This window comes from Ranitomeya variabilis, chromosome 7, assembly GCF_051348905.1.
Source record: "Ranitomeya variabilis isolate aRanVar5 chromosome 7, aRanVar5.hap1, whole genome shotgun sequence".
Lineage (NCBI taxonomy): Eukaryota > Metazoa > Chordata > Amphibia > Anura > Dendrobatidae > Ranitomeya > Ranitomeya variabilis.
In genome coordinates, this window is record NC_135238.1 from 93303582 (window position 1) to 93330538 (window position 26957).

Consider the following 26957-nt stretch of genomic DNA (forward strand, 5'->3'; position numbering starts at 1 on the left):
AACAATGGGAACCTACTTCAGTTGACTGTGTTTGTATGGCTACCAATCTTCAAACGGCTGATCCAAGGGGGTACAATAGATCCTTTTTGAAACAGTGTTTACGGGATAACCTAAGAATTGATAACCCATTTAAACATTCATATCAGTTGACATACGGTACTTACCATTTCTGCTATGAGGGCTGGATTACCATCCATTTGGGCAATATCACACAAAATTACAGAGCATCGGGACTGAAGTTCAGGATGTTTGGAATGTAGTAGAATAATCAGAATTGGTATTGCTTCTGCTTGTTTAAGTGCCATTGCAACAGGAACATTATTTGATATATTGCTTAACACTCCGGAAGCTAAGCATTGCAGGTTCTCTTGTGGACTTTGCAGAAGTTTTACCAGACTTGGTATGCAACCTATAAATAAATTTATCCTAAATTAGTAATGTTAGGTCTTTGTTTATAAGTGTGACTTAATTTTTTTTTATTTAAGTATCAATATATAACTAGATTTACGTTTAGAAATTCTTGTTCAATAAATCACGTCTAATAAATAATATTTTTAGTAACGGCAGTTATATTAGAACATAATGCGGATCACAGAATATAGTGATGTAAAGCCTCCGTGTGCATGCACATAGACAATGGTGCACAGTAGAAACAAACTTCTTTCAAACAATTATTAAATAGACCCTGACATTTGTAGTGAGGCTTCACAGGACACAAACCCTAGTGGGGCACTCCATTTTTAGATAAAGCTACTTACTTCTTTTAGTCTATATCTTCGGTTGCAATCTGAATGTCTGTAAAAACCCTAACTGGGATGAAAATGTTACAATTGTGTTTTGGGATTGCAATAAATGAACCAGGAGTTACCGTGGCTTGCGAAAGTAATTACCCTCTTGGCATCTTTAGGCTATGTGCACACGTTGCGAAATTGCCGCAGAAATTTCAGCAGCAATTCTGCAACTTCCTGCCGTGGGAAATACGCATGCGGAATTAGCATGCGTATTCCTGCTAAACACCAGCGTTTTGTAAATGTAATTAGCTTGCAGAATGCAAGCTTTTTCCAAGCGATCTGTAGCATCGCTTGGAAAAATGATTGACAGGTCGGTCACAGTTGTCAAACATAGCGTTTGACAAGTGTGACCAACTTTTTACTATTGATGCTGTCTATGCAGCATCAATAGTAAAAATAAATAATGTTAAAAATAATTTAAAAAAATTAAAAAAATCAAGATATTCTCACCTTCCGGCAGCCCCCGCAGCCTTCCCGATCCTCGAGATGATCCCGGTAACTCCCGTTCGCAGTGATGCCTTGCGACAATGACCCCAGATGGTGCAGCATCACGCGAGACTGCTACGTCATCACAGATCATTGTCACAAGGCATCACTGGGAACAGGAGCTGCCGGGAGCATCGCTAAGGCCTGGGCTGGATCCGGGGGCCGCCAGAAGGTGAGTATATAACTATTTTTTATTTTAGTTATTTTTTTAGGGCCTGGAGGAGAGTCTCCTCTCCTCCACCCTGAGTGCCATCCACACATGATCTGCTTACTTTGCGCATGGTGGGCATAGCCCCATGCGGAAAGTAAGCGGATCGATGCATTTCTATGTCTGCAGAATTGCCGCAATTCCACACAAAGAATGAGCATGCTGTGTATTTTTCCATGATGCGATTCCGCTGCAGAAAAATATGCAGCATTAGCACAGCATTGCGGAATCCCATTGAATTCAATGGGTGGTGTTGTGTATGTGTTTTCGCATACAATCCGCAATGTGTGCACATAGTCTTAGTGTTTTGCTATGTCACAACCTGCAAAGAAATGCAAAAAGCGCAACAGGATCTTATCCACGCTAAAAGGTTGATAAAGGTAGAACCGCTCACCTTATGAGGTTGTGTGAGACACAAACAACACTTAGAGCCTGAAAAAATAAATACAGCAGCTTCCATGAAACAGAAAATTTGAGTAGCAGAACAGGAAGTGGGTGGCCGGGGACACACTACAGACAAATATGGACGCATGAGAGGCGCAAAAACAACGCATTGCACACGGACCAATGTTTCTCTATGGGGCAACTCCTATCTGCTGTATATTTCTCGGCCGTATTTTACGGGCTGAGAAAATCGCAGCATGCTGCGTTTGTCAGCATATTGGGCAGAAAATCCAGCAATGAAAGTCTATATGGGCGAGAAAAATACGGATTACACACAGAACATGCGTGTGACTTGCGAGAAATACGCACCGGTGTTCTATAGAAAAGCCTTTTATTCAGCGCGGTGTACAGTAAAATCACACTGACAGAATAGAACAGAATAGATAGAATAAATGTGTACACATAGTATAGGTAGATTATATATATATATATATATATATATATATATATGTCAGTGAGACACACATATATACAGTATATAGACTGTATATATGTTTTCACGAATCTTTGAGCCCATGGATCCATTCTATGTCCATTTTACAAGCCGGCGAGAAAATCTCGCCGTACTGATGCCATACGGAGGTTTACATGCGCAAAATACGCAGCCACAGCTTACCTACGGATGACATACGGATCACTGTTCAGGGAACATTTCTGCGCATTTGGTCTGTAAAAAACTGACCGTATTTTTATACGTAGTGTGTGACTCCAGCCTTTCTGTGCTTTCCAGAACACGACACAAATAGTGCTATGGTAAAATTGAAAGTTTATTGTCAATGCATTTCAGAGTCAACCAACTCCTTCTTCAGGACAACCATACATAAATAAATGTTATCATATCATACCACTAATTGTGCTGTATTCCGGAGAGCGCAGAAACACTTCCAGTCCTTTTATTCATATCTATCAACCTGGAATTTCACAGCTTTTTTGACAGTTTTCATCAGTCTATGTAAATAACATGGCTACAACTGTGTATATTTAGTTTTCTTTTGTTGTGAAGCAAACAACATATAGATTTTTTGACTGGGCATACTTCTATCATGTTAGAGGGGTCATTTTCCTAACATTTTTTCTAGTCTTTTCCAGTATATCATTATTTACATTGACTAGTCAGTTAGAGAGCTTCTATTTTTTGGTCTGCTCTCTTGTAGTTTTACAAGCCCGGTTTTTCCTAGGCAATTTAATTATAAATTGGGATTCTTTTATTATGTTCACTTAATAAAGGTTATATTTTAATAGGGTAGTTTTTCTTTAGTAAGAAGCAAACAACATATAGGACAAAATAACTGAAAACTTCATGTTTATAACTATTCACCCACTCAAAATTCAGCACTTTGCAGAGCCTCGTTTTGCGGTCATTACACATGCAAGTTGCTTTGGATAAGTCTCTATGAACTTTCCATATCATGCCACTGGGATTTTTGCCCATTCCACAAAGCAAAACTGCTCTAGCTCCTTCAAGATAGATCCTCTGGAGAACAGCAATTTTCGAGTATGACCACAGATTGTCAAATGGATTAAGGTCTGTGCTTTGACAAAATACTGGAAGGAGAATCTCCATCCCAGTATCAAATCACTGACAGTAAAAGTGGTGCCACGGCACTCCTATATATGGTGCACAAATAAGATCCTATCCCTTGTAAGGTAGTAAAAAAAAAAATGAGTGCCAAGATTTTTCACTACTTCTCAAATCACTGACATACTGAAACAGGTTTTGCTCAAGAATATCCCTACATTTCCCACCATCCATCTTTTCTTCAACTCAGACCATTTTCTCTGACGCTGCTGCCGAAAAACATCCCCAACAGCACGATGCTGCCACCACAATGTTTCACTGTGGGGATACTGTTCTAGGGGTAATGGGCTGTGTTGGTTTGGCGCCAGACATAGCATTTAACTTAGCGGCTAAAAAGTTCAATTTTGGTTTTATATGACCACAGCACCTTCCTCCACATTTTTGGGGATTCTCGCACATGTCTTTTGGCAAACTCAAACTGAGCATTACAATATTTGTAAGCAAAGGTGTTTTTTTTACCCACTTTGACATAAAGGCCAGTTGTATCAAGTGTACGACTTATGATGGTCATATGAACAGATACTCTAGTCTCTGTTTGGGCCACTCTTCCATAAAGGCCACCTTTATGGAGTATATGGCTAATTGTGGTCCTATGGACAGAGACTCCAGTCTCTGCTTGAGAAAGCTGCAGATCCTTCAGGGTTACGTTTTGTCTCTGTGATGCCTCTCTGATTAATGTTCTCCTTGTTAGGGCTGAGAGTTTTGGTGGGCGGCCCTCTCTTGGCAGATGTGTTGTGGTACCATGTTGTGTTCATTTGATGGTGCTCTGGGGGATTATCAGAGATTGGTATCTTTTTTTCACAACCCAACACCGACTAGTACTTCAAACAAACAACTTTGTCCCTGACTTGTTTGGAGATCTCTTTGGTCTTCATGGCATTTGACTAGTGGTGCCTCTTACTTAATGGTGTTGCAGCCTCTGTGGCCTTTCCAAAAATATCTTTATACACTGACAGTCCATGTGACACACATTGCACACAGCTGTACTTTCATTAAGCCATGTGACTTATGAAGTTAATTGCTTGCACTAGAAATTTTAAGGGGCTTCATCGCAAAAGGGGTGAATGAATACATACAGTACAGTCTAAAAGTTTGGACACCTTCTCATTTAACGATTTTTCTGTATCTTCATGACTATGAAAATTGTACATTCACACTGAAGGCATCAAAACTATGAATTAACACATGTGGAATTATATACTTAACAAAAAAGTGTGAAACAACTGAAAATATGTCTTATATTATAGGTTCTTCAAAGTAGCCACCTTTTGCTTTGATGACTGCTTTGCACACTCTTGGCATTCTCTTAATGAACTTCAAGAGGTAGTCACCAGAAATGGTCTTCCAACAATCTTGAAGGAGTTCCCAGAGACGCTTTGCAATTGTTGGCCCTTTGCCTTCACTACGCGGTCCAGCTCACCCCAAACCATCTCGATCGGGTTCAGGTCTGGTGACTGTGGAGGCCAGGTCATCTGGTGTAGCACCCCATCACTCTCCTTCTTGGTAAAATAGCCCTTTCACAGCCTGGAGGTGTGTTTGGGGTCTTTGTCCTGTTGAAAAATAAATGATGGTCCAACTAAACGCAAACCGGATGGAATAGCATGCCGCTACAAGATGCTGTGGTAGCCATGCTGGTTCAGTATGCCTTCAATTTTGAATAAATCCCCAACAGTGTAACCAGCAAAGCACTCCCACACCATCACACCTCCTACTCCATGCTTCACGGTAGGAACCAGGCATGTAGAGTCCATCCATTCACCTTTTCTGCGTCGCACAAAGACACGGTGGTTGGAACCAAAGATCTCAAATTTGGACTCATCAGACCAAAGCACAGATTTCCACTGGTCTAATGTCCATTCCTTGTGTTCTTTAGCCCAAACAAGTCTCTTCTGCTTGTTGCCTGTCCTTAGCAGTGGTTTCCTAGCAGCTATTTTACCAGGAAGGCCTGCTGCACAAAGTCTCTTCTTAACAGTTGTTGTAGAGATGTGTCTGCTGCTAGAACTCTGTGTGGCATTGACCTGGTCTCTAATCTGAGCTGCTGTTAATCTGCGATTTCTGAGGCTGGTGACTCGGATAAACCTATCCTCAGAAGCAGAGGTGACTCTTGGTCTTCCTTTCCTGGGGCGGTCCTCATGTGAGCCAGTTTCTTTGAAGCGCTTGATGGTTTTTGCCACTGCACTTGGGGACACTTTCAAAGTTTTCCCAATTTTTCGGACTGACTGACCTTCATTTCTTAAAGTAATGATGGCCACGCGTTTTTCTTTACTTAGCTGCTTTTTTCTTGCCATAATACAAATTCTAACAGTCTATTCAGTAGGACTATCAGCTGTGTATCCACCAGACTTCTGCACAACACAACTGATGGTCCAACCCCATGTATAAGGCAAGAAATCCCACTTATTAAACCTGACAGTGCACACCTGTGAAGTGAAAACCATTCCCGGTGACTACCTCTTGAAGCTTATCAAGAGAAAGCCAAGAGTGTGCAAAGCAGTCATCAAAGCAAAAGGTGGCTAATTTGAAGAACCTTCAATATAACACATCATTTCAGTTGTTTCACACTTTTTTGTTAAGTACCGTATATACTCGAGTATAAGCCGACCCGAGTATAAGCCGACCCCCCTAATTTTGCCACAAAAAACTGGGAAAACTTATTGACTCGAGGATAAGCCTAGGGTGGAAAATGCAGCAGCTACCGGTGAATTTCAAAAATAAAAATAGATGCTCCATACCATTCATTATTGCCCCATAGATTCTCCATATAAAGCTGTGCCATATATAAAGCTCCATACCATTGATTATTGCCCCATATATTATCCATATATAGCTGTGCCATATAGAATGCTCTGCACCGTTCATTATGGCCCCATAGATGCTCCATATAAAGCTGTGCCCCATATACAATTCTCTGCACCGTTCACTATGGCCCTATAGATGCTCCATATAAAGCTGTGCCATATATGCTCTGCACCGTTCAGTTTGGCCCCATAGATGCTCATTATAAAGCGGTGCCCTATATGCTCTGTACCGTTCAGTTTGGCCCCATAGATGCTCATTATAAAGCGGTGCTATATATGCTCTGCACCGTTCAGTTTGGCCCCATAAATGCTCATTATAAAGCTGTGCCCTATATGCTCTGCACCGTTCAGTTTGGCCCCATAGATGCTCCTCATAAATCTGTTCCCTATATGCTCTGCACCGTTCAGTTTGGCCCCATAGATGCTCCTTATAAATCTGTTCCCTATATGCTCTGCACTGTTCAGTTTGGCCCATAGATGCTCATTATAAAGCTGCCCCATATGGAATGCTCTGCAGCGTTCAGTTTGGCCCCATAGATGCTCATTATAAAGCTGCCCCATATGGAATGCTCTGCAGCGTTCAGTTTGGCCCCATAGATGCTCATTATAAAGCTGCCCCATATGGAATGCTCTGCAGCGTTCAGTTTGGCCCCATAGATGCTCCACATAAATCTGTGCCATATATAACGCTGCTGCTGCAATAAAAAAAACAAAACACATACTCACCTCTCTTGCCTGCAGCTCCTCAGCGTCCGGTCCCGGCGTCTCTCTGCACTGACTGATCAGGCAGAGGGGGGCGCGCACACTATATGCGTCATCGCGCCCTCTGACCTGAACAGTCAGAGCAGAGAGACGCCGGGAAGATGGAGCGGCGCCCGGCGTGTGGATCGTGGACAGGTAAATATGCAATACTTACCTGCTCCCGGCGTCCCGCTCCTTCCCCCGGACAGCTGGTCTCCGGGTGCCGCAGCCTCTTCCTCTATCAGCGGTCACCGGCACCGCTGATTAGAGAAATGAATAGGCGGCTCCACCCCTATGGGAGTGGAGTCCATATTCATTTCTCTAATGAGCAGTCCCACGTGACCGCTGTACAGGGGAAGAGCTGCGGCACCCGGAGACCGTGGGACGGGCAGGGGGAGCGTCAGGATCGCCGGGACTAGGTAAGTATGCCTCAGCGCCCTCTCCCCCTCACCCGCCGACCGTGCCACAGACCGTGACTCGAGTATAAGCCGAGAGGGGCACTTTCAGCCCAAAAATTTGGGCTGAAAATCTCGGCTTATACTTGAGTATATACGGTATATAATTCCACATGTGTTAATTCATAGTTTTGATGCCTTCAGTATGAAAGTAAAATTTTCATAGTCATGAAAATAAAGAAAAATCTTTAAATGAGAAGGTGTGTCCAAACTTTTGGTCTGTACTGTATACACAAGCTAATTATTAGTTATTTGATAAATTCACACACAAATCATATCACAAAAATATTTAAACACAGGTTGTAATGTAACCAAATAAGTAAAAAGCCAAGGGGAGGGCGTGAATACTTTTGCAAGCCACTGTAAGTATAAATATTAAAAATGACCGGCACTTTTTAAATACAACTTGATCCTAGCTGCCTATAATTATATAATATAGTTATAATTATAGGCTTTTAGCCTGGGAGACAAACAAAGGGGTACGCCTTGTCGCTGGCTGCTGTGCTCACACAAATTGGCCAATTTGTGTGCTAAGTACCTTTATTTTTTAACATGTTTTCTACAGCAGTAATGCAGTTCCAGTTTCATATATTAATTGTTTATACATTATAGCGCTTCAGACACCTTCATGACCCGGAGTATTTTCATTTACTCGTTTCCGTTTTTCCCAGAGCCATAACTTTTTTATTTTTCTGTCAATATGGCCATGTGAGGGCTTATTTTTTGCGAGACAAGCTGTACTTTTTGAACAACATCATTGGTTTTAGCATGTTGTGTACTAGAAAACGGGAAAAAAATTCCAAGTGCGGTGAAATTGCAAAAAAAGTGTAATCCCACACTTGTTTTTTTCTTGGCTTTTGCTAGGTTGACTACATGATAAAACTGACTGCCAGTTTGATTCTCCATGTTATTACGAGTACATAGACACCAAACATGTCTAGGTTCTTTGTTATCTAAGTGGTAAAAAAAAATACCAAACTTTGCTAAAAAGCAAGCGTAGCGTCTCCATTTTTCGTGTTCTGGAGTCGGGTGAAGGCTTATGTTTTGCGTGCTGAGCTGGCGTTTTTAATTATACCATTTTAGTGCAGATACGTTCTTTTGATCACCCATTATTGCATTTTAATGCAATGTCGCGGCGACCAAAAAAAGTAATTCTGGCGTTTCAAATTTTTTTCTCGCTACGCCGTTTAGTGATCAGTTTAATCCTTTATTTTATTGATAGATCGGGTGATTCTAAATGTGGCGATATCAAATATGTGTATGTTTGTTTTTTTATTGTTTTATTTTGAATGGCGTGAAAGGGGAGTGATTTAAACTTATTTTTTTATTTCTTTCATATTTTTTAAAACATTTGTTTTACTTTTGCCATGTTTCAATAGCCTCTGCTACATAGGAGTGAAGCTCAGATCGCTCCTATGTAGTAGAATTACAGACTTGCTATGAGCGCCGACCACAGGGTGGCGCTCATAGCCATCCGGCATCAACAACCATAGAGGTCTCAAGGAGACCTCTGGTTCTTATGCCGATGCATCACTGACCCCTGATCACGTGAGGGGGTTCAGCAATGATCGCATTTCCAGCCAGATGGCTGGAAGCGCTAGTTAAATGCCGCTGTTAAATGCTGCTGTAGTTAATAGCGGCGGGTGAATCGCGATTCCACCCGCTGCTATTGTGCGCACATGTCAGCTGTTCAAAACAGCTGACAAGTCCCGGCTTTAATGCAGGCTCCGGCGGTGATCTGGCAGGGGATCTGACCTCGGACGTACTATCCCGTCCGAGGTCAGAAAGGTCATTTTTCTGTTTGGACCTGCCAGTCAGTTTTTTTTTTATTGTTCTAGGACATGCTTTTTGACTGAGCAGTCCTGCCATTAGCCTAAGGCGTTTTTAAATAGCATATATTTAAAGAGCATATATTCAATGTTTACATTTATAGCATTTCATAGTGAAGCTTTAAAGAGGTTGTCCACGACATTTTATAAAGCCCCCATTGAATTAGCCCCTTAATGAGTGCCAATGCTCCTTTTAAGGGCAGCAGCTAATTGTACTCATTCCTCAGTGCCGATTTCTAACTGCGCTGAGAAATAAGGTAATAGCACCCCCAGCTTCTGAAAATCTCTGGGATCTTGGCTACTTGATTTGGGTTGGTTTTTACCGCCCCCAGTGTTGCGATCACTGGCAACCGCAATGTCTGATTTCTCATTTATTTCTCTCTCCTCTGATATGATCTAGCACATCAGAAGAGAGAGAAATGGGGTCCCCCAAGCCCCCCTGTACCTCCAATGTTCTCGGTCCCTCTGGCTCTGTCCCCCGGGGTCTTTTTCCAGGAAGAAAATGGCAAGAGCAAGCACCGTGCGCCCGCCGAGTTCTGCCAGCTGGCCCCCAGCAACAATAGGAGATTTCTCCTATTGGTTTATTTTGATCACTTTGATAGACCCTATCACAGTGATCAAAATTAAAAAAGTAAATCAAACCCCTTTTATTACCCCCTTAGGCTACGTTCACATTTGCGTTGTTGGGCGCAGCGTCGGCAACGCAACCAACAACGCATGTACACAACGCAGCGTTTTGCGACGCATGCGTTGTCATAAGATAGTAAAGGAGTTTCGGCGCAGGGAAAACGCTACAAGTAGCGTCCTCTGCGCCCTGTCTTGTGCATCAATATGACGCATGCGTCGTAAAACGCATTACAACGCATACCGGCACATGTCCATGCGCCCCCCATGTTAAAGATAGGGGCGCATGACGCATGCATCGGTATCCGTCGATGACGCTGCGACCAACAACGCAAATGTGAACGTAGCCTAAGTTAGATAAAAAAACATATTTTTTTAATGTATTTCCATTTTTCCATTAGGGTTAGGGTTAGAGCTAGGATTAGGGTTGGGGCCAGGGTTGGGATTAGAGTTAGGCTTAGGGTTGGGCTAGGGTTTAGGTTGGGCTAGGGTTTGAGTTGGGCTAGGGTTGGAGCTAGGTTTAGGGTTTTGTTGGGGTTACGGGTGTGATGTGGAGGTTACGGTTGTGGTGTCGGAGTTACGATTGTGGTGCGGGGTTTTGGTTGTGTACGGGTTAGGGTTGTGTTGGGGTTACGGTGGTGTTGGAGTTGGGGTTCTGGTTAGGGTTTGGATTAGGGTCAGGGGTAGGGCTGTGTTAGGGTTGAAGGTAAAATTGGGGGGTTTCCACTGTTTAGGAACATTAGAGGGTCTCCAAACGCGACATGGCACCTGCCATTGATTCCAGCCAATTTTGGGTTCAAAAAGTCAAACGGTGCTCCCTCCCTTCTGAGCCCTGCTATGTGCCCAAACAGTGGCTTTCCCCCACATACAGGGTATTGGCGTACTCAGGAAAAATTGCAAAACAAATTTTGTGGTCCATTTTTTCTTATTACCTTTGTGAAAATAAAAAAGTTTGGGTCTAAAGTAAGTTTTTTGTGAAACAGTAAAATGTACATTTTTCCCTTCCGCATTGCTTTAGCTCTCGTGAAGCACCTAAAGGGTTTATAAACTTCTTGAGTGTGGTTTTGCGCACCTTGAGGGGTGCAGTTTTAGAATGCTGTCACTTTGGGGCATTTTCTTTCATATTGACCCCCAAACTAACTTCAAATGTAGGTGGTCTCTAAAAAAATGGTTTTGTAAATTTTGTTGGATAGTTGAGAAATTGCTGGTCAAATTTTAACCCTTATAACGTCCTAGCAAAAAAAATGTAGACATGTGGGAAATGTTATTTATGAACTATTTTGTGTGATATAAAGCTCTTATTTAAGGGCACAAAAAATAAAAGTTGGAAAATTGCTAAATTTTATTTTTTTTGCCAAATTTAAATTTTTTTTCATAAATGAACGCAAGTCATATTGAAGAACTTTTACCACTATCATGAACTACAATATGTCACGAAAACACAATCTCAAAATCAGTGGGATCCGTGTTCTAGAGTTATTACCTCAAAAAAGTGACAGTGCTCAGAATTGTAAAAATTGGCTTGGTCATTAACCCCTTAAGCCCCGAGGGTGGTTTGCACGTTAATGACCGGGCCAATTTTTACAATTCTGACCACTGTCTCTTTATGAGGTTATAACTCTAAAACGCTTCAACGGATCTTGGCGATTCTGACTCTGTTTTCTCATGACATATTGTACTTCATGATAGTGGTAAAATTTATTCGATATAACTTGCGTTTATTTGTGAAAAAAATGGAAATTTGGTGAAAATTTTGAAAATTTCGCAATTTTCCAACTTTAAATTATTATGCCCTTAAATCACAGAGATATGTCACGCAAAATACTTAATAAGTAACATTTCCCACATGTCTACTTTACATCAGCACAATTTTGGAACCAAATTTTTTTGGGGGGTGAAAATGATCTTTTCACCCCCAATTTTTTATTTTCCCAAGGGTAAGAGAAGAAATTGGACCCCAAAAATTGTTGTGCAATTTGTCCTGAGTACGCTTATACCCCATATGTGGGTGTAAACCATTGTTTGGGCGCATGGCAGAGCTCGGAAGGGAAGGAGCGCCATTTTACTTTTCAATGCAAAATTGACTGGAATTGAGATGGGACGCCATGTTGCGTTTGGAGATCCCCTGATGTGCCTAAACATTGAAACTCCCCACAAGTGACACCATTTTGGAAAGTAGACCCCTTAAGGAACATATCTAGATGTGTGGTGAGCACTTTGACCCAACAAGTGCTTCACAGAAGTTTATAATGCAGAGCCGTAAAAATAAAAAATCATATTTTGTCACACAAATGATCTTTTTGCCCCCAATTGTTTATTTTCCCAAGGGTAAGAGAAGAAATTGGACCCAAAAAATGATGTTGTGCAATTTGTCCTGAGTACGCTGATACCCAATATGTGGGGGTAAACGACTGTTTTGGCGCATGGCAGAGCTCGGAAGGGAAGGAGCGCCGTTTGACTTTTCCATGCAAAATAGACTGGAATTGAGATCGGACGCCATGTTGCGTTTGGAGAGCCCCTGATGTGCCTAAACATTAAAATCCCCCACAAGTGAAACCATTTTGGAAAGTAGACCCCCTAAGGAACTTATCTAGATGTGTTTTGAGAGCTTTGAACCCCCAATTGTTTCACTACAGTTTATAACGCAGAGCCGTGAAAATAAAAATTCTTTTTTTTTTTCACAAAAATGATTTATTAGCCTCCAGTTTTGTATTTTCCTAAGGGTAACAGGAGAAATTGGACCCCAAAAGTTGTTGTCCAATTTGTCCTGAGTATGCTGATACCCCATATGTGGGGGGGAATGACTGTTTGGGCGCATGGCATAGCTCAGAAGGGAAGGAGCGCCATTTGGAATGCAGACTTAGATGGATTGGTCTGCAGGCGTCACGTTGCATTTGTAGAGCCCCTGATGTACCCAAACAGTAGAAACCCCCACAAGTGACCCCATATTGGAAACTAGACCTCCCAAGGAGCTTATCTAGATGTGTTGTGAGAACTTTGAACCCCATAGTGTTTCACTACAGTTTATAACGCAGTGCCGTGAAAATAAAAATTATTATTTTTCACAAAAATGATATTTTAGCCCCCAGTTTTGTATTTTCACAAGGGGAACAGGATAAATTGGACCACAAAAGTTGTTGTCCAATTTGTCCTGAGTACGCTGATACCCCACATGTGGGGGGGAACCACTGTCTGGGCGCATGGCAGAGCTCGGAAGGGAAGGAGCACCATTTGGAATGCAGACTTAGATGGATTGGTCTGCAGGCATCACGTTGCATTTGTAGAGCACCTGATGTACCCAAACAGTAGAAAACCCCCACAAGTGACCCCACATTGGAAACTAGACCTCTCAAGAAACTTATCTAGATGTGTTGTGAGAACTTTGAACCCCCAAGTGTTTCACTACAGTTTACAATGCAGAGCCGTGAAAATAAAAAATCTTTTTTTTCCCACAAAAATGATTTTTAGCCCCCCGAATTTTTATTTTTCCAAAGATAACAAGAGAACTTGGACCACAAAAGTTGTTGTCCAATTGTCCCGAGTACGCTGATACCCCATATGTTGGGGTAAACACCTGTTTGGGCACACGGGAGAGCTCGGAAGGGAAGGAGCACTGTTTTACTTTTTCAACACAGAATTGGCTGGAATTGAGATCGGACGCCATGTCGTGTTTGGAGAGCCCATGATGTGCCTGAACAGTGGAAACTCCCCAATTTTAACTGAAACCCTAATCCAAACACACCCCTAACCCTAATCCCAACGGTACCCTAACCACACCCCTAACCCTGACACACCCAACCCTAATCCCCACTGTAAATGTAATCCAAACCCTAACCCTAACTTTAGCCCCAACCCTAACCCTAACTTTAGCCCCAACCCTAACCCTAATTTAGCTCCAACCCTAGCCCCAACCCTAACCCTAGCCCTAACACTAACCCTAGCCTTAACCCTAACCCTAGCCCTAGCCCTAGCCCTAACCCTGACCCTAGCCCTAACCCTAATCCTAATGGGAAAATGGAAATAAATACATTTTTTTAATTTTATTATTTTTCCCTAACTAAAGGGGTGATGAAAGGGGGTTTGATTTACTTTTATAGCGTTTTTTTATATCGGATTTTTATGATTGGCAGCTGTCACACACTAAAAGACGCTTTTTATAGCAAAAAAGTTTTTGCGTCTCCACATTTTGAGACCTATAATTTTTCCATATTTTGGCTCACAGAGTCACGTGAGGTCTTATTTTTTGCGGGACGAGTTGACGTTTTTATTGGTAACATTTACGGGCATGTGACATTTTTTGATCGCTTTTTATTCCGATTTTTGTGAGGCAGAATGACCAAAAACCAGCTATTCATGAATTTCTTTTGGGGGAGGCATTTATACCGTTCCACGTTTGGTAAAATTGATAAAGCAGTTTTATTCATTGTGTCAGTACGATTACAGCGATATCTCATTTATATCATTTTTTTATGTTTTGGCGCTTTTATATGATAAAAGCTATTTTATAGAAAAAATAATTATTTTGGCATCGGTTTATTCTGAGGACTATAACTTTTTTATTTTTTTGCTTATGATGCTGTGTGGCAGCTCATTTTTTGCGGGACAAGATGACGTTTTCAGCGGTACCATGGTAATTTATATCCATCTTTTTGATCACGTGTTATTCCACTTTTTGTTCAGCAGTATGATAATAAAGCGTTGTTTTTTTGGCTCGTTTTTTTTTTTTCTCTTACGATGTTCGCTGAAGGGGTTAACTAGTGGGACAGTTTTATAGGTTGGGTCGTTACGGACGCGGCGATACTAAATATGTGTACTTTTATTGTTGTTTTTTTTATTTAGATAAAGAAATGTATTTATGGGAATAATATATATATTTTTTTTTATTTATTTAGGAATTTTTTATTTTTTTTTACCCATGTGGATTTTTTTTTTTTTTTTTACTTTTTTACTTTGTTCCAGGGGGGGACATCACAGATCGATGATCTGACAGTTTGCACAGCACTCTGTCAGATCGGGATCTCACTTAGAGTGCAGCAGGCTTACCAGAGCCTGGTCTGCACCCGGAAGTAATCCCTGCAGGACCCGGATGCAGCCCCGCGGCCATTTTGGATCCGGGGCCTGCAGAGAAAGGAGGTAAGAGACCCCCTCGCAGCAACGCGATCACATCGCGTTGCTCCGGGGGTCTCAGGGAAGCACGCAGGGAGCCCCCTCCCTGCGCGATGCTTCCCTGTACCGCCGGCACACCGCGATCATGTTTGATCGCGGTGTGCCGGGGGTTAATGTGCCGGGGGCGGTCCGTGACCGCTCCTGGCACATAGTGCCGGATGTCAGCTGCGATAGTCAGCTGACACTCAGCCGCGATCGGCCGCGCTCCCCCCGTGAGCGCGGCCGATCCCATATGACGTACTATCCCGTCACTGGGAATTAAGTCCCAGGTCACCTTGACGGGATAGTACGTCGTATGGGATTAAGGGGTTAAGGTCAAAATTGGCTCTGTCACTAAAGGGTTAACCCCTTCACGACACGTGATGTATATTTAAGTCAGATGTAACTGACTTTGATTCGGGATCCGCTGGCATGTGCCTTTTACAGCAAAGGGTGGACTGGAGCTTCACTGGTAGTTGTTAACCAGTTAGATCCCGCTGTCAATCTCTGACATCAGGATATAACATGGGCCAGCCAGAAGTATGTCACAAATACCACCAATCCGCGCCCCTGTTCCGTGATCGGGGGCACCGATGGGTAGTTATGACAGCCAGGGGTCTGCAGAAGCGATACTCCTGTGAACACTGACTCATACCGAACTTTTATAGGAGATTGTCATTTATGCTACACATGACAATACTGAAGTCCGGCTGTATATATCACATGCAATGGGACGATTGCAGCTTCAAATTACCTAAGGGGACTATTACCATAAATACTGTTAAAAGTGAGAAAAAAAAAGTTTTACAAATATGAAAAAAAAAAAAAAAAAACACAAAAGCTCAAATTTTTACCAAATTGAAAATAAAAGAATTTAAAAAAATGCACACGTTTGATATTGCTGTGTACAGAAATGTCCGATCTATCAAAATATATAAATTCATCAGATTGGTAAATGGCATAATTAGGAAAAAAAATGGAAACGTCAGAATAACTTTTTTTGCAGCTGCAACAACGCAATAAAACATTATATCTACCCTAAGATAGTATCAATAGAAATGTCACCTCAGCGTGCAAAAAATAATCCATCACCCAGCTTCATATTCCAAAAAAATGAAAACGCTACGGGTCTCGGAAATTGGTAACAAACTCAAAAAAAGCTTTTTTTCATACAGATTTCACTTTATTTTTTTCACCACTTAAATAAATAATAAATTATATATGTTTGGTATCTGCATACTCATACAGACCTGGGGAATCATATTGCCAGGTCAGTTTTACCATATATTAAACCTGGTAAAAACAATTGTGGAATTGCATTTTTTTTTTTTTTTTTTTAAATTTCACTTCACTTGGAATTTTTTCACATTTTCTAGTACACTATATGGTAAAAACCAATGGTGTCATTCAAAAGTTCAACTCATCCCACAAAAAAACAAGCCCTCGCATGGCCATATTGATGGAAAAATAAAAATGTTATGGCTCTGAGAAGAAGGGAAGGAAAAAACAAAAACAAAAAAAACGGAAAATGGCCATGGTGTGAAGAGGTTAAAAGAGTAACTGAGTAGAATACTAAGGAAAAATGTACCCCACTATATTACTATGCTATTATTATACATATTATTCTCATTTTATACAATATGGTGTACATTATTAAAGAACAAAATAAGGAAATGCTGCTTAAGTAAGTTTTCATGTAAATGTAGTAATAACCAAGCGATATGTGAGTTAACTTACCGCTCTCGTAAATGTCCTCCCAAAATTGGTGCTCCATCACACAAAGAACCTCCAAGCATCTCACTGCCATTTCTCTTCTATGTATATCTTTAGAGCTCAGCATTTCTTATATAAAGAAACAGAAATCAAGTGAATTTCTATTCTTGTACCAGCAAGGAATTCTAGAGAAGTATCTGTCACCAGATTAGCCTGGGTATTGTAAACCAAAATAGGAAAATTCATTTTGACCATATTATCTAATACAAAATGCAGTCCATCTAGTGGGGATTAACCCTGGCTGGTCTGTATGTACACTGGAATTAATCATTTAATTTACAATTATAGGAATAACTTTTGTAAAAATGTTTATAGTATGGGCAGCACAGTGGCTCAGTGGTTAGCACTGTTGCTTTGCAGCGCTGGGGTCCTGGGTTCATATCCAGCCAAGGACAATATCTTGCGAGTGTTTCCTCCGAGCACTCCGGTTTCCTCCCACGCTCCAAAGACATATGGAAATTAGATTGTGAACCTCAATGGGGACAGTGCCGATAATGTTTGTAAAAAGCTGTGTTATATGATAGCGCTATATAAGTGAATAAAATGAATAGTCTGTGGGCAGCAATGAAATAGCTTGTATATTAGTCCAGAACAAGTGGGCACTAACTGTTTTTTGAAGGATGACCACCACTACCTCTTGCATAGTGTTCGTCAGCACACTGTCCTCTGTAGCCTTTTGGAAGGTATGTGGGATGTGCAGCAGGAGAATGTCTCCAAATTTTTTGTACAGCATTGTGTAACCACAATGAGAAACACACCCTTTAAAAGTAAACCAGTCCTGCTCTGGCCATCTACCCAAGGGGGCACATTCCCGCTGAGCCAAGAGGTCTGATTTGGATGGTTCAGAGGCCTCTGATGTGGATCTAAGGGGTCTCCTCTCTCTTTGTGGGGACTGACATGATTAAAAATAAAAGCAAAACCAAACACTCTGTTTGCAGACATGTATTTGCCCCTCGTCAGTGCAAACAGTTCTTACTTGGCTGGATGAGAGGCCTCTGACACAGATCTACAGGGTAAAATGTCTCCTTGTGGAGAGTGATGTGCCTGACATGCTGGTGTGAGGATAGGCCATGCAATACTCTTCTGGGAGATTATACACTACAGACCAAAAGTTTGGACACACCTTCTCATTTAAAGATTTTCCTGTATTTTCATGACTATGAAAATTGTACATTCACACTGAAGGCATCAAAACTATGAATTAACACATGTGGAATTATATACTTAACAAAAAAGTGTGAAACAACTGAAAATATGTCTTATATTCTAGGTTCTTCAAAGTAGCCACCTTTTGCTTTGATGACTGCTTTGCACACTCTTGGTATTCTCTTGATGAGCTTCAAGAAGTAGTCACCGGGAATGGTTTTCACTTCACAGGTGTTCCCTGTCAGGTTTAATAAGTGGGATTTCTTGCCTTATAAATGGGGTTGAGACCATCAGTTGTGTTGTGCAGAAGTCTGGTGGATACACAGCTGATACTCCTACTGAATAGACTGTTAGAATTTGTATTATGGCAAGAAAAAAAGCAGCCAAGTAAAGAAAAACGAGTGGCCATCATTACTTTGAGAAATAAAGTAATCCCATAATCCGAAAAAAGATTTAATGTAGGCAAGGCATTAGCACTTCAATTATTGATGCATAATTAAATTAAATTTTTCATTTGTGTTTTCCTCCGTCCTCTTGCGAGGCTGTCTCACCTAGGAATACATTTCTTTTACCATACTGCCACCTAGCGGCCAATTCTTTTCATGGTTCTAGCATTACGCTCCTTCTATGCACAGCAATTCATGCTATTAGCAAATACCATCTCTCTCCATCACCATTCCAAATCTATTTAGAGCCATTTTTCATTATTAATATATTTTTTTTTTTTCTGATGTACTAGATTTAGCTGGGTGCACAGATATATTACCATCTGCTCATTATTCAGGTATACCCTTATCTAAATCATCAGACCGCTATATGGTATTTCTAAAGAGACGCTGATTCCGTCCATCCACATAGACTGGTCTTTATTTTCCTTTTCACTCCATAGGGTTACTGATTAAAGCATTTTAATACGTTACACGTATATTCAATTTATAACTATACATCATAACTGGGAATTTGTGGGTCACCCCCTGTTTGTATTTTGGAGGTCCTTCCCCTACATCATCCTGTCTTTTTATTAAAAAATTGTAAATCTTTTAAAACTATATGTTAATAAAGCTTTCTTTTTTATTATTGTTTCTTAACGTGTCACTTCATACCTTAAATAGGTAATTTAATTATGCATCTTTAAGAAATAAAGATCAGTCAGTCTGAAAAATTGAGAAAACTTTGAAAGTGTCCCCAAGTGCAGTGGCAAAAACCATCAAGCGCTACAAAGATACTGGCTCACATCAGGACCGCCATAGGAAAGAAGACCAAGAGTCACTTCTGCTTCTGAGGATAAGTTTATCTGAGTCACCAGCCTCAGAAATTGCAGGCTAACAGCAGCTCAGATTAGAGACCAGGTCAATGCCACACAGAGTTCTAGCAGCAGACACATCTCTACAACAACTGTTAAGAGGAGACTTTGTGCAGCAGGCCTTCATGGTAAAATAGCTTCTAGGAAACCACTGCTAAGGACAGGTAACAAGCAGAAGAGTCTTTTTTGGGCTAAAGAACACAAGGAATGGACATTAGACCAGTGGAAATCTGTGCTTTGGTTTGATGAGTCCAAATTTGAGATCTTTGGTTCCAACCACCGTGTCTTTGTGCGACGCAGAAAAGGTGAACGGATGGACTCTACATGCCTGGTTCCCACCGTGAAGCGTGGAGTAGGAGGTGTGATGGAGTGGGGGTGCTTTGCTGGTGACACTGTTGGGGATTTATTCAAAATTCAAGGCATACTGAACCAGCATGGCTACCACAGCATCTAGCAGCGGCATGCTATTCCAGCCGGTTTGCGTTCAGTTGGACCATCATTTATTTTTCAACAGGACAATGACCCCAAACACACCTCCAAGCTGTGTAAGGGCTATTTTACCAAGAAGGAGAGTGATGGGGTGCTATGCCAGATGACCTGGCCTCCACAGTCACCAGACCTGAACCCAATCGAGATGGTTTGGGGGTGAGCTGGACCGCAGAGTGAAGGCAAAAGGGCCAACAAGGGCTAAGCATCTCTGGGAACTCCTTCAAGATTGTTGGAAGACCATACCCGGTGACTACCTCTTGAAGCTCATCAAGAGAATGCCAAGAGTGTGCAAAGCAGTCATCAAAGCAAAAGGTGGCTACTTTGAAGAACCTATAATATAAGACATATTTTCAGTTGTTTCACACTTTTTTGTTAAGTATATAATTCCACATGTGTTAATTCATAGTTTTGATGCCTCCAGTGTGAATTTACAATTTTCATAGTCATGAAAATACAGAAAAATCTTTAAATGAGAAGGTGTGTTCAAACTTTTGGTCTGTGCTGTATATGAAAATTGAATCTTCAGAGAAGAAAAGGACCTGAACATTAGTGCTACATATTGGTAGTAGCACATCTAAAAGTCAATATGCAGTATCCTATGTGATATAAAAAGCACAATCTCAGTGTATTCTATGTGATTTATGTGCAGCAGTCTCCGTGTATCCTATGTGAAGTATGCAGCAATCTACGTGTATCCTATGTGATGTATACAGCAATCTCAGTGTATCCTATATGATGAATACAGCAATCTCAGTGTATCCTATGTTATGTACACAACAATATCAGTGTATTCTATGTTATGTATACCGAAATATCAGTGTATTCTATGTGAAGTATACAGCAATCTCGGTGTATCCTATGTGATGCATACAGCAATCTCAGTGTATCCTATGTGATGTATACAGCAATCTCAGTGTATCCTATGTGATTAATTCAGCAGTCTCCGTGTATCCTATGTGATACATACAGCAATCTCAGTGTATGCTATGTGATGTATTCAGCAATATCAGTGTATCCTATGTGATGCATACAGCAGCCTCTGTGAATCCATATGTGATCTAGAGTGAGCACCAAGCCGGTATTTTTGGCTGAAGACCCCAAAGTTCATTGTAAATGCGCAGTGTCCATCAGAGCCTGCTCACAGCCAGAAGTCTCGGACCACAGCTAACTTTTTGACAGTCCTCTACTGTTCAGCAAGATGGCAGCTATCAGCCATTTTGTTGAATTTAAATGGAGTGAATAAGAAATCTATATTTTACAGAATGTAAGATACCTATACAATTCAATTCCAAACAAACAAATTTGCCAATCTCTATTGCTATGTGCTGTATATACAGCACAGTCTCAATACAATCTATGTGATGTACAAACAGCAATCTCAGTGTTTCCTATTTAATGTGCATAAAGCAAAGTTTCAGTGTATCCTATGTGATCTATATACAACAATTGCAGGGTGTAAAGGTATCATTTTATTCAGCTTGCTATGACCTACATACTAAAATAGATGGTTTAGGAGAGTTGATACTACTGACGGATTGCCTTTAAGAAGTAGAGAAACCTTCTGTAGGGGCTATCGTGAAAGTTCAGGACACAATGATATACTGTATATGTACAGAATTTACATATATATGATATACAGTATATGTACAGGAAAGCTGACAAACATAAGCACAGAACTTACCAAATAGATGATTCCATACTTGTAGCTCTGGAATATTTAATTCTATTACATATTTTAAAATCTGGGTATGGAAATATAGCACAGCTAAATGAATTACATTATTTCCCATACTATCTGTCTTTTTCCAATTTCCTCCAACAGAAATAATATATTTGAAAGCATCAAATGCTCCTGATGTGGCTGTGAGAAGCAATGGAGTAGATTTATATCTGTGAATCATAAGGAGTAAATACACCACTGGGTTTAAATGCAGCCAAAATAATAACATATCAAATCTTACAACAAAATAAATTTAAAAAGACAATCCAAACATGCACAGATAAAAAAGAAAAGTAGCAATAACTTATTATGGTGTATAAACATGAAATCATGAAGACTCACCACCAACGAGAAAGCATGAACTGTGATGATGTTTTGCACTTGGCCATTGGTCTAATTAAGGTAGCACTGTATCAATTCTGAACTGCTCCATTTCTCTATTTTTCAAGATGAGCCCGCACATAGATCCCTATAAACAGCATGAGCCCCCCACATATCCTCCTATACACAGTATGACACCTTCTGTAAACAGTATGAGCTCCTATATAGCCTCCTTATACAGTATGAGCCCCCATATAGACTCCTATATACCGTATGAGCCCTCACATAGCCTCCTATATACACTATGAGCCCTCCACGCCTCCTGTATACAGTAAGAGACACTATACAGTATGAGCCACCATATAGCCTCCTATATGCAGTGTCAGCCTGCACATAGCCTCACATATAAGCCTCTTGTATACAGTGAGACCCTATATAACACTATGAGACCTCATACAGGCTTCTAGATACAGTGTGTCTGCACATAGCCTCCTATAAACAGTATTAGCCAGCACATAGCCTCCTTTATACAGTATGAGATCGCACATAGCTTCTTATATACAGTTGGAGCCTGAACAAATCCTCCTATATACAGTATGAGGCTGCACATAGCCTCCCATATACAGTATGAGCATGCACATAGCCTCCTATATACAGTATGAGCCTGCACAGTCTCTTATATACAGTATGAGCCTGCACATATCCTCCTATATACAGTGTGAGCCCCTATATCGCCGGCTATAAACACTATGAGCTCCCATACAGGCTTCTATATACAGTGTGAGCCTGCACGTATCCTCATATATAAATATATATTATGAGCCTGCATTTAGCCTCTTATATACAGTATGAGCCTGTTCAAAGCCTCATGTATACAGTATGAACCCCCATATTGCCTCCTATATACTGTAGAAGCCTCTCGTGTAGCCTCCTACATACGGAGTGAGCCTGCCCATAGCCTCATATACGTATGCAGTATATATATATACTGTATACTGTATATATATATTTTAGCATTTCGCTTGCTACGTGTCTTGGGGGACACTCGCTTGGCACGGGATTCAAGCACTCAGGCACGGTTTCCTCATATAAATCAGTCTCTTAGGTTTATTAATATTGATGAGCGAATATACTCGTTAGGTATAGGAGTGGGAGTTGTTTGTGTGGCTAGTTTGACCCACCCATCTCTCATAACTAGCCCTGTCAGTCTCCCTTGTTAAGCAACACAATTTACTTGTAAGACTACAGGTCCCAGAACATCCTTACTTCAGGCTGACAGTGCAGTGTCTTCCTCTGCGACACACATACCAGCCATTCACAATAACGCCAGACCTTGTCTTATCACCACAGTTATGCCTGTGATTGCCATGAATGCCTCAATATGCCTCCATGCATATTATGGGGAGACTATACAGCGCCCCCTACCTGTAACAGGGGTCACTGCACCACAATATATATATATACATATATATATTACACACTGTATATATATATATATATATATATATATATATATATATATATATATATATATATATATATATATATATATATATATATATATATATATATATATTATGAGCCTACAATTAGTCTCCTGTATACAGTATGAGCAGTATGAGCCTGCATATAGCCTCCTATACACAGTATGAGCCGACACATAGCCTACTACACACAGTATGAGCCTGCATATAGCTTCCTATATACAGTATGAGCCCCCACATTACCTCATATATACAACTTGATGGAGGCCCAATGCTATCGCATCGGGAGGGCGGTAATGTCACGATGGGGGCAGGCTTTGCAGCGCTGAGAATCACACGTCGCGTATCTGCCACTGGGATCAGCCGAATGATTCACTGCACCTTCGCGGAATTCGCACAGGCGCAGTAAATCAGACCGCCGCCATCTTTGTGCAGACAGATAGCGGTGGTCACATTAAAACTGCACTCCTTCTGTATAAAGATAATTCGGCGGCGTGTTCACGACAGTGTTCCGCTGGTGGTACCGCGCAAGAGGCTGCGTACGGCATATACAGTGTGTGTGTGTGTGTGTGTGTGTGTGTGTGTGTGTGTTGCATACAGCATATACAGTGTTTGTTTGTGTGTGTGTGGTGTGTACGGTGTATACAGTGTGTTTGTATGTGCGTGTGTTGTGCGACGGTGTTCCGCTGGTGGTGCTGAGCAAGAGGCTGGTACCACCAGCAGTTTCCATTTTGAGACACCCATCACTTGGGTGTCCCAATATAGAGGTCAGTGAACTTATGCAGCTTGGAATTCTGGGATCTGGACACATCTGGATGGAACAGGATGTGAAGACATTACAAGGTAAGTATATATTAAGATACGAGCACGCACATAGCCTTCTATATACAGTATTAGCTCCCACATAGCCCCCTATATACAGTATGAGCCTGAACATAGCTTCCTATTTACAGTATGAGCCTGCACAAAGCCTGCTGTATACAGTATGAGCCTGCATAGCCTCCTATATACAGTATGAGCCCGCACATAGCCTATGTGATGCAGTGACCCGTGTTACAGTTAGGGGACGCTGCATGTTCTCCTCAGAATACGCACGGAGGCATATTGAGGCTATGGGAATGCATGGCAGTCGCAGGCATAACTGTGATGGTGAGACAACATCCGGCATTATTGTAAATGGCTGGTATGTGTTGCAGAGGAGAGACTCTGCGCTGTAAGCCTGAAGTAATATTGTTCTGGGACCTGTTGTTCTATAAGTGTTTGTTTACTTAAAGAGAGGCTTACAGGATTAGTAGGAGAGCTGGGCGTGTCTGACTAACCACACACACCTCCCACCTTTGGGAGTAGTTACAAATACATAATGTGACCATGGGGTGGTCACATGGTCTCTCTCTGCTTGGAAGGTCCTGTGTGTGGACCGGATTCCTGGGAAGCACATGGTGGAGACATGTGCCTGCAGAGACCGTGACGACTGTCTGGATTGGGGGAAGCTACCATCCTTCGGTGGGTCTGGAATTGACTGATATGTGCCGGCCAGGCAAGTTGGTGATCCCCGTAAGGCAGCTTCTCCGGAGGTCAGGACCCATGTGATGCCAGCCGGTGAAACCTGCAACGCTGTCAAGAAGGTAACCCAGACTGTGTGTGTTTGGATCCAGAGCAAGCTTGAATATTGGACTATACAGAGTGGTCACAGTCCTGATGGAGCAGAGCCATGTTATGAACACTGTTACTTTGATTTGCCGGATTTGAAGGTTGTTGCTTTATGTTTGTGCCGCTGGGGTTTATATGGAGTAATAAACACAGTTGAATTTTTGAAGAAAATACAGTCCTGCTGTGTGTTTTATAGCTGCCAAGCGACTATTCCTCAACCAGTTAGTGATTGCTGCATCACATATAGTGCTAGACTGCAGGCAATGGTCCAGGATGCACGTGTGGAGCTGCTGTTGCAGCAGCAGCGGCTTGTGATCACCTCCTGGAGGTGTCGGCGGTTTGTACCTGCAGCAGGTGCTGTGGTAGTGCCAGCAGGAGCTGGTGTGGTGTTGTGATAGGACATTGGTCCAGATCGTGCAGACTTTTAAAGGGCCAGTGCCGACCCAAAAAGTGTGTGTGTTTGTGTGTGTGTGTGTGGTGCGTATACAGTGTGTGTGTGTGTGGTGCGCAACGGTGTTCCGCTGGTGGTGCTGCGCAAGAGGCTGGTACCACCAGCAGTTTCCATATTGAGACACCCATCACTTGGGTGTGCCAATATAGAGGTCGGTGAACTTCCGCCGCTCGGAATTCTGGGATCAGGACACATCTGGACGGAACAGGATGTGAAGACATTACAAGGTAAGTATATATTAAGATACGAGCACACACATAGCCTCCTATATACAGTATTAGCCCATATATAGCTTCCTATATACAGTATAAACCTGCAAAAAGCCTGCTATATACAGTATGAGCCTGCCCACAGCCTCCTATACACAATATGAACCACTATATAGCCTCCTGTATATAGTGTGAGCTCCCATATTGCATCCTATATACAGTGTGAGCCTGCACATAGCCTCATATAAATATTATACGCCTGCACTTAGCCTAATATATACAGTATTTACAAGGCACATCAAGAAAGCCCTAGCAAGTGCATTTCTTGATGGGAAAATATTCAGGAAGGATTCCATACATCTTGACTGCAGGAGAGGGATAAGGGTATAGTTCATTTTTCAAATGCAACATATTTGGACCAAGGTCGATATATGTGAAAGATCTCATAAGGAACTCCCAGTCCACTTGGTCAGGAGACTTCTCAGCATCAGCTGAAAAAAGAAAGACCATTAGAAAGAATCTGAATTAATATTTTATATTTTATTCTGGTGTAACATACAGTTGTGTGAAAAAGTGTTTGCCCCCTTCCAGATTTCCCATTCTTTTGCAAGTCTGTCGCAGTTAAATGTTTTAGGCTGGTTTCACATTTGCATCTTTGTGCGCAGCGTTTGATCCGCATAGATCCGCATGCGTCATGCTTACATATATTTACAATGGTGAACGCATGGGGATGTGTTTGCATGCGTTCACATGCTTTTGCCTACGCATGCATCATTTTGCGGTGTGCGGCGGGGCGCGGCGAATGCAACATGTTGCATTTTTGGAGGCGTCAAAAATCTGTCAAATTTGCGCAGGCATGCGGATGAGTGCATCAAAAAATGCATTACTGTCTATGGCAACACATGCGTACGCAAGGACATGTGCACGCATGTGTTCAATGTGCTTGCGTACTTCGGACTGCGCATGTCCAGGAACTGTTTTGAGACACGCCCACTGAGACACGCCCTCCTGGAAATATCAAATGCATGTGTTGTGAATTAGACTTTTTGACTCCCTCTTGTGGTTACTAGTGATATGACTCTGGGATTGTCTTTCCTCAGTTTGGCACCCACCTGGGTCGTTAGTCCAGGGGTGTTGCTATATAAACTTCCGGGATCCTTAGTCCAGTGCCTGGCATCGTTGTAATCAGATCCTTTCTGTTTGCTCCTGTCTGCTGTCCTGGTTCGTGCAAAATTAAGCTAAGTCCTGCTTCTTTGTTTTTTGGTTATTTACTTTGCTCTTATTTTTGTCCAGCTTGTACTAAATGTGATT

General features: G+C 41.6%; 1 protein-coding gene across 1 annotated transcript in view; it reads right to left on the bottom strand.

The window, feature by feature from the left end:
* The window catches only part of ANKAR (ankyrin and armadillo repeat containing), an 898322-nt gene that overhangs the window by 444718 nt on the left and 426647 nt on the right, over positions 1 to 26957 (bottom strand). The window contains exons 12-14 of the mRNA XM_077275585.1: positions 21493 to 21701; positions 16838 to 16942; positions 165 to 409 (exon numbers count right to left, since the gene is read on the bottom strand). Coding sequence (XP_077131700.1) covers positions 165 to 409; positions 16838 to 16942; positions 21493 to 21701 — 559 coding nt within the window. The remainder of the gene's footprint in view (positions 1 to 164; positions 410 to 16837; positions 16943 to 21492; positions 21702 to 26957) is intronic.